The following is a 13,985-nucleotide window of genomic DNA, read 5'->3' as shown; positions in this document are numbered from 1 at the left end:
ACATAGTTCCCACCCCGCCCGACGCCCGATTCACCCCCCCCAGCAGGACCGCTCGCACCCCCACCCCGAACGACCGCTCGCACGCGCTCCCACCCGCACCCGCGATCGGAGCAAGAGGGAGCCCAAGCCCTCTTGCCCGGCCAACTCCCCGACAATATCGGGCCAGGAGGGAGCCCAAACCCTCCTGGCCACGGCGACCCCCTACCCCCACCCCGCTCTACATTACGGGCAGGAGGGATCCCAGGCCCTCCTGCCCTCGACGCAAACCCCCCCTCCCTCCAACGACCGCCCCCCCCCAAAAACCTCCGACCGCCCCCCCAGCCGACCCGCGACCCCCCTGGCTGACCCCCACGACACCCCCACCCCCCTTCCCCGTACCTTTGGTAGTTGGCCGGACAGACGGGAGCCAAACCCGCCTGTCCGGCAGGCAGCCAACGATGGAATGAGGCCGGATTGGCCCATCCGTCCCAAAGCTCCGCCTACTGGTGGGGCCTAAGGCGCGTGGGCCAATCAGAATAGGCCCTGGAGCCTTAGGTCCCACCTGGGGGCGCGGCCTGAGGCACATGGGCCCAACCCGACCATGTGCCTTAGGCCGCGCCCCCAGGTGGGACCTAAGGCTCCAGGGCCTATTCTGATTGGGGGTCGCCGTGGCCAGGAGGGTTTGGGTTCCCTCCTGGCCCGATATTGTCGGGGAGTCGGCCGGGCAAGAGGGCTTGGGCTCCCTCTTGCTCCGATCGCGGGTGCGGGTGGGAGCGCGTGCGAGCGGTCGTTCGGGGTGGGGGTGCGAGCGGTCCTGCTGGGGGGGGGCAGGGCAGGGCGGGTAAACGGAGAGTCGGGGAGGGCGAAAGGAGAGTTGGGGCGGCCAGAGGAGAGTCGGGGCGGGCGAAAGGAGAGTCGGGGTGGCCAGAGAAGAGTCGGGGCGGGCGACAGGACAGTCGGGCAGCATGCGCGTTATACCCGTGAGCGCGGTATACAAAAGTTTTTATACATAATATCGTGGTTTCTGCGCGCTATACCCGTGTGCGCGTTATACACGGGTGCACGTTATCTGCGTGAAAATACGGTACTAGTCTGGCATGGACTAAGTTTTCCTGCCTGTTTTTCTGAGGCTTGTGTTGATAAATATTGGGATTAGCCAGTAGCACATGATAACACAGTGTTTTCAAATTTTGCCATAGGTGTGATAATACAGAGTACTAGTCTGCTATCTTACATTGATCTTAATGTTCTCCTGGGATTATAAGGTTTTATTAATGAATGTAAATATTCAGGTTGTTGATAATACAGAACCTGATGAAACAAAGTTAGCGTTTTAAATTGTATCCTATAGTACCGTAAATAGGTAACCAATGAAATTTTATGAATAAAGGTGTGACCCTATCAAATTTCCTCTTAAATCCCAGCATTTTAATAGTGGTATTTTGAATAGTTTGTAATCTCCTAATATTACTTTGTGTTGTGGCCATGTAAACGATATTGCAATAATCCAACTTGACGATCAATAATGCATGGATAAGAGTATACAGATTGTGTTCCAGAAATAATCCCCTAATAGATCATAATTTTTTCATGGTATAAAAACATGACTTAACTAAGTTTGAGACTTGGCAGCTGAAATTTAATTGGAAGTCAATCATGACTCCTAAATATTTAAAGGTTGATATTAGAGGGATACTCTGTCCTAAAATGTAAATGTCCTCCTTTGGTTGAGGAGAGTGACCTGTAATCCAACAAGATGTACATTTTTCCACATTTAGTGCTGTTCAGTACTGTAGACTGTGGATTTTGATGGCTAACATCTTTATACGGCTGTTACAGGTAACTTTTGTGATGTTTTGAAATGTTTTCCTGGATAAGTTTTTTTTTTGCTCTCCAAAACATTCTCTTGTATATTTCACCTTTTGTGCTTGTTCCTCAGGGTATGATATGCTTCAATTCCAAGCTGAAAATCCTGGAGCACCGCCAGCAGAGAATCTGCGAGGTCAGAGCTAAATATGAGTGGCTGATGAAGGAGCTGGAGGTAACCAAGCAGTACCTGATGCTGGATCCTAATAAATGGCTTAGTGAATGTAAGTGCTTTGTCCTATCGGGTGTAATGGACAAGCTTAACCCTGGTTAAGTTATCTAATGCTAATTCATGAGCTTTCAAGTTGGTAGCATCCCATGAACAGGTATCATATGGCAGGACTAATCTCGTATGAAAGTAAATTAAATGCATAAAGAAGTTCACTTGATAGGACCCTCAGGTCAGCATTGTCTGTATTTCTTAGAAAAGTGGAGTAAAACTATAAGTGGTTTATTCATGAATTTAATTTCTCACCAAATGTGTGAAGACTTATTTATATAATAAATTTGTTTAAGAAATTTTTATTTGACAGACATATTTCTGTAAGTTATTTCTTCTGTGTTTGGCAGATCTTCTTGATGTAAACCGCTCTAAACTGTCAAAGTATAGCGGGTTATAAATAAAAAACATTTTTTATTATTATTATTCATCTTGGACTGTGATGCTAGCACTATACCTCCTATCCTGAGAGCTGAATAACAGAATAGGGATTATAAATATAGCCATTTTAAGATAGTAGATTTGAGAGATCGAGATTATACATCACATATTTAGGACTAGGAGTGAGGTTCATTACTGTCATGGAATGCAGAAAGCTAGCCCAGGGAGACATTGCCCTCCTAAAGAAAAGAACACTGAATTAATGCAAAGGGGCAACAAATAGCTCTGCCAAAATGTATATACATCAGTATTGCTTCTTCTAAGACGGTAGTCTCCAACTTTTTTCATGTAAAGGGCTGCAGGGTGAATACGAGAAAGCTCTGAGGCCATCCAAAAGATTTCAAGCTTTACACGTACTGCTCATTTTGTAAACTGTCTTCATCTGCTTGTTCAGACGGTATTAAACATTAAAAAATAATACTAATATTGATTCTACAACACTTCAAGGATATATTTTAAAAACTCACTTTATTTTAGGGATTGTCAAATTCTATAAATGAGACACCTGAGTAACACACTTAAGAGATTGTTTGCAGTTACTATATCAAGTGAGCAAGACTGAAATTAACTCATTTATAGGATATGAAGAGCATTTTAGTCAAATCTTTGAGGGCCTCAGTGGAGGATTTTGGGGACCACATGCAGCCCTGGAGTTGCACGTTGGAGACTGCTGGTCTAAGATATATGTGGCTATCTGTGTAGCACACAAGAACTGCAGCCAGTCTAGAATGGTTCAAAAGCGAGAGAGAGAATTTCCAGTGGTTACATGAATGACCACAAAGTCTTGTGCTCCTTTGAGGGAACACTTATGACCTTAGCTGTATTACAAAGATAAATAAAGGCCCAAGTCAGATCTTATCATCTTATGCACAACTCTTGAATTTAGGAATGACATCAAATCAGCAGTCAGATGAATTGACTCAGCATTCTATTCTTCCTAATTTTATAACAAAAACATATAAGCTGCCAAAAGTGTGACAGCCTAAACAGTTCAATTTCCTTTTGACTCCCTCTGGAAATATAATTTAATTATAGCCTTTTTATTCTGCTTCACTGGAAATACCAGTTCATGGAGGTTATAGAGGCCTAATATTCATATTATAAATTCAGTAAAATAAATATCCCTGAAACATAAGGTGACCATACGTCCTGTTTTCAACGGGACAGTCCCGTTTTCGGGCCAACTGTCCCATTGTCCCGACCCACTGCTTCGGGACACCAAAATGTCCCGTTTTCAGGGACAGCGTCCCGAAGCTGTGACACCAGGACAGCCGATCACTTTCCCTCCCTGCCGCGCCGATTGAAACGCTGGGCCGCCGCCACTGCTTCTTGGCTTCTTCCCGATGTCAATTTTGACGTCGGAGAGGATGTTCGGGGCCAGCCAATCGCTGCCTGACTGGCCCAAACTTTCTCTCCGACGTCAAAATTGACGTCGGGAAGAAGCCAAGAAGCAGTGGCGGTGGCCCAGCGTTTCAATCGGCGCGGCAGGGAGGCAGACTGGCAGGCAGCAGTGGTACACGGGCAGGCAGGGGGTTTGAATCCGCGGGGGGGGGGGGTTGAATCTGCGGGTGGGGGGGTTGAATCCACGGGGGAGTGTTGAATCTGCAGGGGGGGTTGTTGAATCGTGGGGGGGTTGAATCTGCGGGTGTGGGGTTTGAATCAGGCACTGGAGAGAGGGAAGGAAGTAGGCAGGCAGGCTAGCTTCGGGGGAGGGGCAAAGGCAAAAGAAGACATAGGAAGGAGGCACTGGGGGCACTAGGGACACAGGACAGGCACTAGGGGCACTATGGACATGGGAAGGAGGCATTGGGGGCACTAAGGACACAGGACAAGCATTGGGGGCACTATGGACATGGGAAGGAGGCACTGGGGGCACTAAGGACACAGGACACGCACTGGGGGCACTATGGACATGAGAAGAAGGCACTGGGGGCCACTCGGGACACAGGACAGAGGCACTGGGGCACTAAGGACACAGGACAGAGGCACTGGGGGGGCAGTATGGACATGGGAAGGAAGGAGGGAGGGAATAGAAAGGGACAATTGTTGGGCCCGAGTGCAGAAAGAAAGAAAGAAATGAAAGAAAGGATACACAGTAAGAAGGAAACACAACCAGAGACTCATGAAATCACCAGACAGCAAAGGTAGGAAAAATGATTTTATTTTCAATTTAGTGATCAAAACCTGTCAGTTTTGAGAATTTATATCTGCTGTCTATATTTTGCACTATATTTGTCTATTTTTCTATAGTTACTGAGGTGACATTGCATATTTTAAAGTCATTTGGCTTGACATCTTTGAAAATCCCAAATGATAATTAACATTTTCTCTGCGTATAATGTGCTTTGTAGTTTTTTTTTATTTTAAGGTTACCATTATGAATTAATATGAAGATATTATGTGTACATGAAAAATAAATGGAAGAAATTGGGGGCGGGATTGGGGGCGGGCTAGGGCAGGGTTGAGGCAGGGCTAGGGCGGGATTGGGGGCGGGACTGACAATTAATAGATGTCCCCTTTTGACGAAAAAAATAAATGGTCATGTTACTGAAACAGAATTTACCTACCATATATATTCAAATATAAACTGAGATTTGTGGCCCCCAAAAAGTTCCCCAAATTAAGATCTTACTTTATATTCGTGCCACCACCCAACCACCAGTGCAGCTATCCTCCACTTCTTCCTCCACTCATCCCCCCCCAGAGCCTATATACATGCCCCCCCCCTCCCAGCTAGCAGCTTACCAGTTTGTGCTCAAGAAAGTTGCTGCTGCAATGCTGAATAAAGCTATGACTGCTGACGGTGGATGCTGATCCAATGCGAGGCCTTGAGCGTCTGTGCATTGTCAAGCCCTGCTGGCTCCCACCTTCTCTGAAATTCTAATCTCAGTTTATGTTCGAGTTGACCTATTTTCCTCCTTTTGGGGGGAAAAAGGTCACCTAGGTTTATATTCGAATCAGTGTATATTGGAGTTTATATGGTTATCTGACACATGGTGGAATCAATAAAGCACCCAAATTTGCAGAGCCAATAAATCAAATACAAATTAATGCATATATTGGTAAAATTACAACTTTTACTTCAGCAAGTATTGTCTAAATCAGGGCTGCCCGAGTCTTGTCCACAAGATCTACTGGCAGGCCAGGTTTTCAGGATATCCACAATGAATATGCATGAGAGATATTTGCCTGCACTGCCTTCTTGGTATGCAAATCTCTCTCATGCATGTTCATTGTGGATATCCTGAAAACCTGGCCTGACAGTAGATCTCGAGGACCGGACTTGGGCAGCCTGGTCTAAATAATCTTGGGTCCAATATTCAAAAGATTTATGTCCTAACTTTTAGACCTTTGTTCTAAATCTTAGTATGTGCTAAAAGAAAATAATGTGCACTAAGGCCCTGTTTCTATAAATGATGCCTAAAGTTAGGCGCTCAGAGCAGCATGCCTATCTGATCTAGGCACCTAACTTATTTAAAAGACTTAATTGGCGCTGATAATTAATTAGCATCTCATAATTGATGTAAATTACACTTAAATTGGATGGTAAGTGCCTAGAAGACTAAGATGCCTACCAGAAAGTAGATGTGGTTAGGGGGGCAGATTGTGGGCATGCTTGTCATGTAGGCACCTGTTTTGGATTTAGGCAGATTCATTTAGACAAAGAAATCCCTGGCATAAATAGGTTAGGACACCTATCAACGATACATAGATGAAAGCGCGCAGGACAATCGCGCTCGGACAAAGGAGCTTAAACAAATGCGTGCAGGACGTCAACATGCTGGATTAAAAGTTAAATTTAAAGCACTCTGAGGGGGTGTGTGAGGGGGACCCCCCAGTTTATTTAGAAGTGTTGGCACTGCCGTTGGGGGTTCGAGGAGGAAACACCCCCCTCCACATTGGAGGAAAGTGTAATTTTTCCCTGTTTTAGGGAAAAATTAGTTTCCTCTCTAAGTGTGTGCGGGGAGGGGTGTTCCCCCCCCCACCCCTAACAGCAACACCAACACTTCTAAGTAAACTGGGGGGTCCCCCCCCACACCTCCCCTCAGAGTGCTTTAAATTTAACTTTTAATCCGGCATGCTGACGTCCTGCACGCATTTGTCTAAGCTCCTTTGTCCGCGCGCCCTTTAGTCCCGTCACTCCTATCGACACCTAAGCTCACTTTAGGCACCACTAATCACGATTCTATATAGTGCACCTAGCTATTGTAAAATCGCATATTGGCACTCCTCCCCTGCCCTATTCTCCGCCCACCTCCACTTCTTTCCGCCCCCTCCCATGCCGTACGCACACACCCCTTCACTTCTCATGTACCTTTTTAATTTTCCAGGCACGAGCAACATCACAAACTTGTTGCCCGCATTGTATCAGCTATCCCTGTGACATCACTTCCTAGGCCCGGAGCCCGGAAGTGATGTCAGAGAGAGGTGACATCAACACGGGCAGCAAGTTCGTAATGCTGCTCGAGCAGGGAGAATTAAAGGGAAGGGAAGGGAAAGGGCGCACATGTGTGGTAGGGGGAGTCGAGAAGGAGCAGGGGGGGCAGAGAGGAAGACCGGTGCCAGTGCCCCTACCTAGACCGTGCCCAGGGCAGACCCCCCCTTCCACCCCCACTCCTTACTATGCCACTGTTTGAACTTCTTTATATTTTGCTGTTCATATACTGTGTTTGTATTTGGTTTTTAACTATGTATGTTGAATTGTAATCCACCTTGGATAAAGGCGGAATATAAATAAATAAAGCATAAACCACAGTATTTATTTAAAACTTTTTAATACCATTTAAAGAAAAACCTAAATGGTTTACATCAATAAAAACATACATAAAAATAATAGACAAACTAAAATTTTAAAATCTCCATAATTAAATAGTTTCTTCTTTTCAGGTAACCACTAATAAATCACAAAAATGTGGTAACAAACAACTGTGTTTTAAACCGTTTCATAGATTGAAGCCAATTTATGTATGCAGTCAGTGGCGTAGTGAATGTGGGAGGTGCCCGGGGCAATGGCGCACCTCCCCGCCCTCTTCCCCACCACCACACGTTCCTCCCCCACCCCTCCTGCCGTGTATGCGCTGCTTCCCTTCCCTCGTACCTCTGTAACATTCCTGGGGCAAGCAGCAACCCCCAAGCTGCTGTCGCACCAGTGTCGGCTCTTCCTCTGACTTTACTTCCTAGGTGCGGGGGGTCCAGGAAGTGACATCAGAGGAAGATCCAATGCTAGCTTGACAGCAGGTTGGGGGTTGCTGCTCACGCTAGGAATGTTACAGAGGTACAGGGGAAGGGAAGTGGTGTGCACGTGTGACAGGGGGGGGAAGAGCGGCAGGGAATAAGCGGAGGATGGAGAGGAGGATGAGTGCCTGCACCCTCCACAAGATGGCGCCCGTCTGCTTTGTAGGATGTGCAATCATTAGCATGCGTTTGGTTCATTAGCGAGTCTTTAAAAAAATTAACAGGCCATTATTTACAGAGAAAAATAACCAGATAATTGCTACTGTTCTATCTGTAGGCTTTCAGATTGCAACCGTTAAGAATGAAGTACACACAGAGCAACTGAAAGACACCGTGAATTTGATTTTTTGAGATTTGTTTCTGTGACGATTTGTCTTATTTTGTTTGTCGGAAGTCACTTAAAACAGTTTGTTTTCAACATTATTATGGATCTATGAATCATTGATAGTGGTGATTTATGAACTGGTTAGCATTTTGTTATGCTGGTTTTTCAGTTTTTCTAAAATTTTGTATTGCTGTATATTTTGTTGTAGTACAAAGATGTATTTGTAACTGCTGTACTTTTTGTATTGTACACTTCTCCCTCGGTATTGGCAGAGGTTAGGGGTAGAGCCGGACTGCGAAATGTGAAAAATCACGAATAACTTTGTGCCGGCTCTAACTCACCCCTGGACTTTACCTGGTAGTCTCCGCCTCCAATCGCCTCCTTCCATGTGTGTTGCGTGTTTGCAGGGGCCAGTGTGGGTGCTTCGGGCTCCTCTTTCCCCGCTTCGGTGTCGGGCCGGGCAGAGCGAAGATCGTTACTTTCTGGGCTGGGCAGCCTGTGCCGGCCTTATCTAGTGGTCTAATGGGCTTTTGGGGCAGGAGTGATCTTCCTACGCTCCTGCTCCGTACAGATCGCCAATAGGAAATGGCTGCCATCAGCTCCCGTAGTCTCTTGGGCTTGCGAAGAAAAAATAGCAAAAAAAAGTTTTCTGCTCTCCCAAGAACGGAGGGCCAGTGCAAGCGCAGACCATCTACAGTCAAGCAAGATGGTCTGCGCATGCTCAAGGATCGCTCTCCAGCAATTCGTGCGGTCGGTGGGGGACATGCCAACGATCGCCCCCATTTGCATGCAGGCCTTTTGTGAATTCGTTGACCTGCATGCAATCAGACACGGATTGGACACGGAATATTTAATACTGAAAACATTATTATTTTCTAAGTATCTAACACCTCACTTCTCTTAACTTTCTTTAACGTTTCTTCTGTGTTTTTCAGTTTATTTTCTTCTTGGATTTTTAAATCTTTAATATTATTGTTGTTATTATTACTTTATGATTGTTAACCAAGTCGAGCTCCATTTTCCATGGAGGTGACCACATCTACAACTTTTAAGTTTTAGTTTAGTTTAGTTTACAGTTTCATATTACATTGCAATAAAGCAAAATAAGAAAAAAATTTTAAAAAAACACACCTCCACTAGTGTGTTCTAGCTTAGGGGTTCTCAACCCAGACCTTGGGACAGACCTAGCCAGTCATGTTTTCAGGATATCCACAATGAATATGGCTGAGATCAATTTGCATGCACGTCCTCCATTATATACAAATCTAGTCCATGCGTATTCCTTTCAAATATCCTGAAAACCTGACTGATTAGATGTGTCCTGAGGACTGGGGTTGAGAACCCCTGAGCTAGATTAAAATGAATCTTATACGTACATTCCAAATCAGTGTTATTATTTCAGAAGGAAAAAAACTCAGATGTTACAGGCACCATTTTCCAAACCTGCTTTTATCAACCAGTGTCAAAAACCTTAAATCTTTGAAAGTGCAAAAGCATGAATTTAATCTTAGTAAACTAAGACTGCCTCTCTTGCCAGTGGAACCTTTCCTCTTTCATGTTCAGCCCACAGGAAATTGCATCAGAGCGGCAGAACGCAGCAAATGAAAGGTTCTGTCAGCCAGAGAGGCAGACTTTAGCGCTGACTTTGCCGTTATTGCACATGGAGAACTGGCAGTAGGTGGAGTACCAGATCTGAGTGGGGGGGGGGCACTGGGGGGAGGACCATCTCAGTCTTCCTGCCCAGGGACAATTAAATCCCAGCTGGGATAGGCACATGGGATCTCTTGGAAAGAGAAAGAGATAATGGTTACTGTGGATGGGTAGACTAGATGGACCATTTGGCCTTTATCTGCTATCATGTTTCTATGTTACACCACTGATACTAATCCTTTTTGTCACTGCCCTCAATAGCTGGCTAATTTGTTTTCCTTTTCTTCCTCTTTCTGTTCAGTTGACCTGGAACAAGCATTTGAGATAGATTCCCTGGAGTACTTGGAGGCTCTTGAGTGCATGACTGAACGCCTAGAGAACCGTGTCAATTTCTGCAAGGCCCACCTCATGATGATCACGTGCTTTGACATCACTTCCAGACGCCGATAATTCAACCCTACAAAACAAACAACCAAAACTAAAATCCTCCCCTTGTTGTAACATTCAAAGACAATGGAATGAGGATGAAAGTTGGCGATAAGTGACTCTGAATTGCGTGTGAGAGAAGAAGAAGGAAAGAAAGGAAAGAGCTTTTTTTTTTAATTTATCGAGAAACAACTAAAATAGAGCATATATATATATGGAAAACAAAATGTTCAGATGTAAAGATGTCTAGAAGACTTTGTGGAACTTGTGTTTGTAAATACAGACTACTGGTAGATGGGACCTCTTCCACTTGCATTAGCTTTGGAAAAGAAGCAGAGGAGATCTGGGTGTAGGACTGCTGCTGAGGGCTTGAAGATATTAATATTAATAATAATACACAGAAAGACTGTTTAAGTGCCTTGCAAATCTTTATTATCCAAACATTTATGTTCATACTTTCTTGTGTACAGATGGTGCTAGTAGGAAAAAGATCAAAAGAACAAACTCACTTTTTAAGATGTATTACCAGCTTGTTTTCTCTTGGTGTTTTATCTGACTTGCTGTTTATAAGTAACTTGTGTTTGTAGAGACATTTGCTATTTGGAACAGCATATGAATAAATGTTTACTGTCTTTTATGGATAACAGAGTAAGGCCACTCAAAGAACATTTTAATCTCATGATTGGTAGCTGACAACTTATATATATTTTTTTCTGTTGAATTGTGAAATTTACATACACTTTTAAAGTGACATCGCTCTATGGCTAGATTAGTTAAAGCGTGTTACTGTATTAGAGGTCGCTAATGTAGACAACACACAATGGCACACTGTTTAAATTTTGCAGTGTCTGCACATTTATTGCCAAAACGAATGTGCAGTAACTAGAAAACCTTTATGTTAACTTTTGGGGGTGGGCTCAGCATCTCCACCTACAGTTAAGCCAGAGGTAGTGCATGTACCATGAGTTAATTTGGAAGCACTTGACAGCACTCATTGAAGTGTTAAATGTTTGGTGTTATCTGCTGGGTTAAGAGTTAACATGCGAGAGCAGATTGCATGTTAAATGAAAGGCAGAATCCCAACCTACCCTATGCCCCATTCCACATTTGTCAGTTAAAGCTGGAATTAGCGCATGTTAAGTGTCAAGCCACTGCATAAACTCTTAGCGTGGGTGTATTCCTGCATTAACGCCTTAATGCACTTTAGTAAGGGGCCCCTTATGTTAGTAATTGATCCTATTGCAAGCAATGGGACCTGTGGTAAGTAATGCACATTAATGCGTATTACTAATACAGTAGCACTTTTTAGGAGATCTAGCCCATTGTTTTGTATGGGGCCATTATAGGGAAGCTACTGGGTCAAAAGCACCTAGTCATACAACTCCAAACTAGTATCCAAATTAAGATTGCCCCCAACTAATTGAAAATCTGACCCATTCTGGCTCTTGGTTTTTGCTGTGGCGTGAATTCTGCCCAAGCAGACTGTGCAGTTAAGGGATTGTGGAACCCTAAGCCAACTTTTGCATGGGTGACTCCCTCCTGCCACACCCCCCCCCCCCCCATAATTTAGTAGCTCCTCCTCTATCTCCTTCCCCTAATACTGGTGATACAGAGCGCCAAAATCCTGAATCTCAGAACAGCATCTGTCCTTTCCCGCCCGCAGAGGGGAGGGAAAAGAGAGGAAGAGATGTCAGACTGGGATTTTGGCGCCATTTTTCACCAGCATCCTGGGCCAGGGTCTCCCTTGGTCCATATGTTTAGCCGGCCCTGGCAAGGAAGTGAAGGAAGAAGGAGCCCACATGCAGTTGTCCTCAGATCTTCTGCAGTGGAACTGCTGCTGCTCTTAGAAACCCTTTGCTAAGCAACCTCATACTGTATTTCTTTCTTTTCTTATTTACGGAGGAGGAAGAAAAACCACTCTAGAAAATGATGAGTGTGATATTTGATCTCATTGCTCTGTTTTATTTCTTTTTTTATTAGTGTGTGGGAGGTGTGTGTTACATCATCATACATTGTTATTTTCATTCTCCCCTACGTTTTCTGCAGCTCCTGACAATCCTTCTTAAGTAGGAGGAAAGCATGGCATTTTCAGAACAATTCTTTAATCAATGCAAAGTGGGAGAATGGCTTGTCTGAATTAGGTTGATGAAAGTATGGTCGTAAGTAACCAGTACAGTGTTCCCCGGTTGTTCGCAGTCGGCGGTTCGCGGTCCTGGTCATTCGCGGTATTTCCAACCGCAAACCGCCGACAAGAAGAAGGCAGCGGGAGAGGCAGGAGAGAGCAGCCGGAGTGCCACGAGTGCAGGAAATCACTCGCGGTACGCTCCGACCGCCTCTTCCTGCACGAAGTCGGGCCTTATCCAATCAGGAGCTGCTTTGACACGTAGCTCCTGATTGGAACGGAACCCCCGCGAATCTCGGGGGAGCACTGTATTCTTCCATAGCCATTCTGCCTATTTATAAAAATTATATAAGTATACATTGTTTAGCTCAACTGGTATGTATTCTAAGAGCTGTTACCAGTGACGTAGTGAGGGTGCGTGGCACCGGGGTGATAGCGCCCCTCCCCTGCCTTGTTCTATGCCCCCCTGCTCTTTCCAGACCCCCCCTCCTGCCGCACATGTGGCCCCCTTCCCCAGTGCCTCTATAATTTTCCAAGCTTGAGCAGCATCATGAGCTTGCTGCCTGCGTCGTGTCGGCTCAACGTCTGATGTCACTTCTTAGGTGCAGGACTCGAAAGTGACATTGGAGAATGCCAACACTGACGCACGTAGCAAGTTCGTGATACTGCTCACGTCAGGAAAATTAAAGAGGTATGAGGGGAGGGAAGGAAAGGGGCGTGCGGCAGGGGGGTCGGGAAGGAGTGGGGGTGGAAAGGACGGGGGCCCTCCCTCCCCTCACTACACCACTGGCTGTAACCAAGGAATAAACCAGACAGCATGTCATCTTGTGCTACAGTTATGTAGCTCATATGCAGAGTGTTGCATGAGTTCATATGCTGACATCTGGCAGTTGAGGAACAAGAGACACCCTCCATACATATAAACTGACATGCTTATGAAATGGAGGCCTAGCCTAAGGGTTAGAGCAGAAAACTAGGTGAGCCAGGGTTAAAATCCCACTGCTGCTCCTTGTGATCTTGAGCAACTCGCTTCGCCCTGCATTGTCTTGGGTACAAATGTGAGACTGTAAGCCCATCAAGGGCAGGGCAATACTTGCTGTTCCTGAATCTAACTAGTCTTAAGCTAACCTAGAAAAGGCATGAGCTAAATTCAGAATCCCTTCCTCTATTTTTATCTCATGCTCACTGCTAGACTTTTAGAAGCCCAAGTTGCAAAGTGAAACAGGGTCTTATTAAAGAGTTGAGGCTTGGGATATTATGGGGTAATTTTATAGCAAGACGCTTATGTGAAAAGTAAAAAAAAAAAAAGCATCTATCTTATAACGGCAACATACTATAGGGGGGGGGCAAATTCTATAAATGGCATCCTGATTTTAGGCAGCAGTAGGCATCTTACGCTATCTAACCAGTCAATCGGGACACACACGTTTTTAGAGAAAACCTACCTGAGGCAGGCGGCCTACATTGTAGGGATTTTTGCGGGTCTAGGGAGATGCATAGGAACACCTAAGCTCACCCAGGGCTGGGTGTGGTTTCGCCCGGAAGTGGCCTTGGGTGAGTTTAAGCGACTCTAGGCATCTCCCTAGAGCCACAACAGACATCTGAAATGTAGGCCTTTCAAATGCTGGCCTACATTTCAAATAGAAGTGGCAGCTGAGCTGATTGCTGCTGCGGCAGGAAACTCCCGAACCTCAGCACAAGTCGGCCAGCAGGAGAGATGC

At 45.2% G+C, this 13,985-nt stretch overlaps 1 protein-coding gene across 1 annotated transcript in view; it reads left to right on the top strand.

The window, feature by feature from the left end:
* Positions 1 to 10,963, top strand: part of KIF26B (kinesin family member 26B) — an 841,003-nt gene extending 830,040 nt beyond the window's left edge. Inside the window, exons 14-15 of the mRNA XM_033938154.1 lie at positions 1,919 to 2,069; positions 10,018 to 10,963. Coding sequence (XP_033794045.1) covers positions 1,919 to 2,069; positions 10,018 to 10,166 — 300 coding nt within the window. The 3' untranslated portion in view covers positions 10,167 to 10,963. The remainder of the gene's footprint in view (positions 1 to 1,918; positions 2,070 to 10,017) is intronic.
* The last annotated feature ends 3,022 nt before the right edge of the window (positions 10,964 to 13,985 follow it).

Source organism: Geotrypetes seraphini, chromosome 3 (genome assembly GCF_902459505.1).
Source record: "Geotrypetes seraphini chromosome 3, aGeoSer1.1, whole genome shotgun sequence".
In the NCBI taxonomy this organism is placed as follows: Eukaryota; Metazoa; Chordata; class Amphibia; order Gymnophiona; family Dermophiidae; genus Geotrypetes; species Geotrypetes seraphini.
This window is presented reverse-complemented; position numbering and strand designations above follow the sequence as displayed.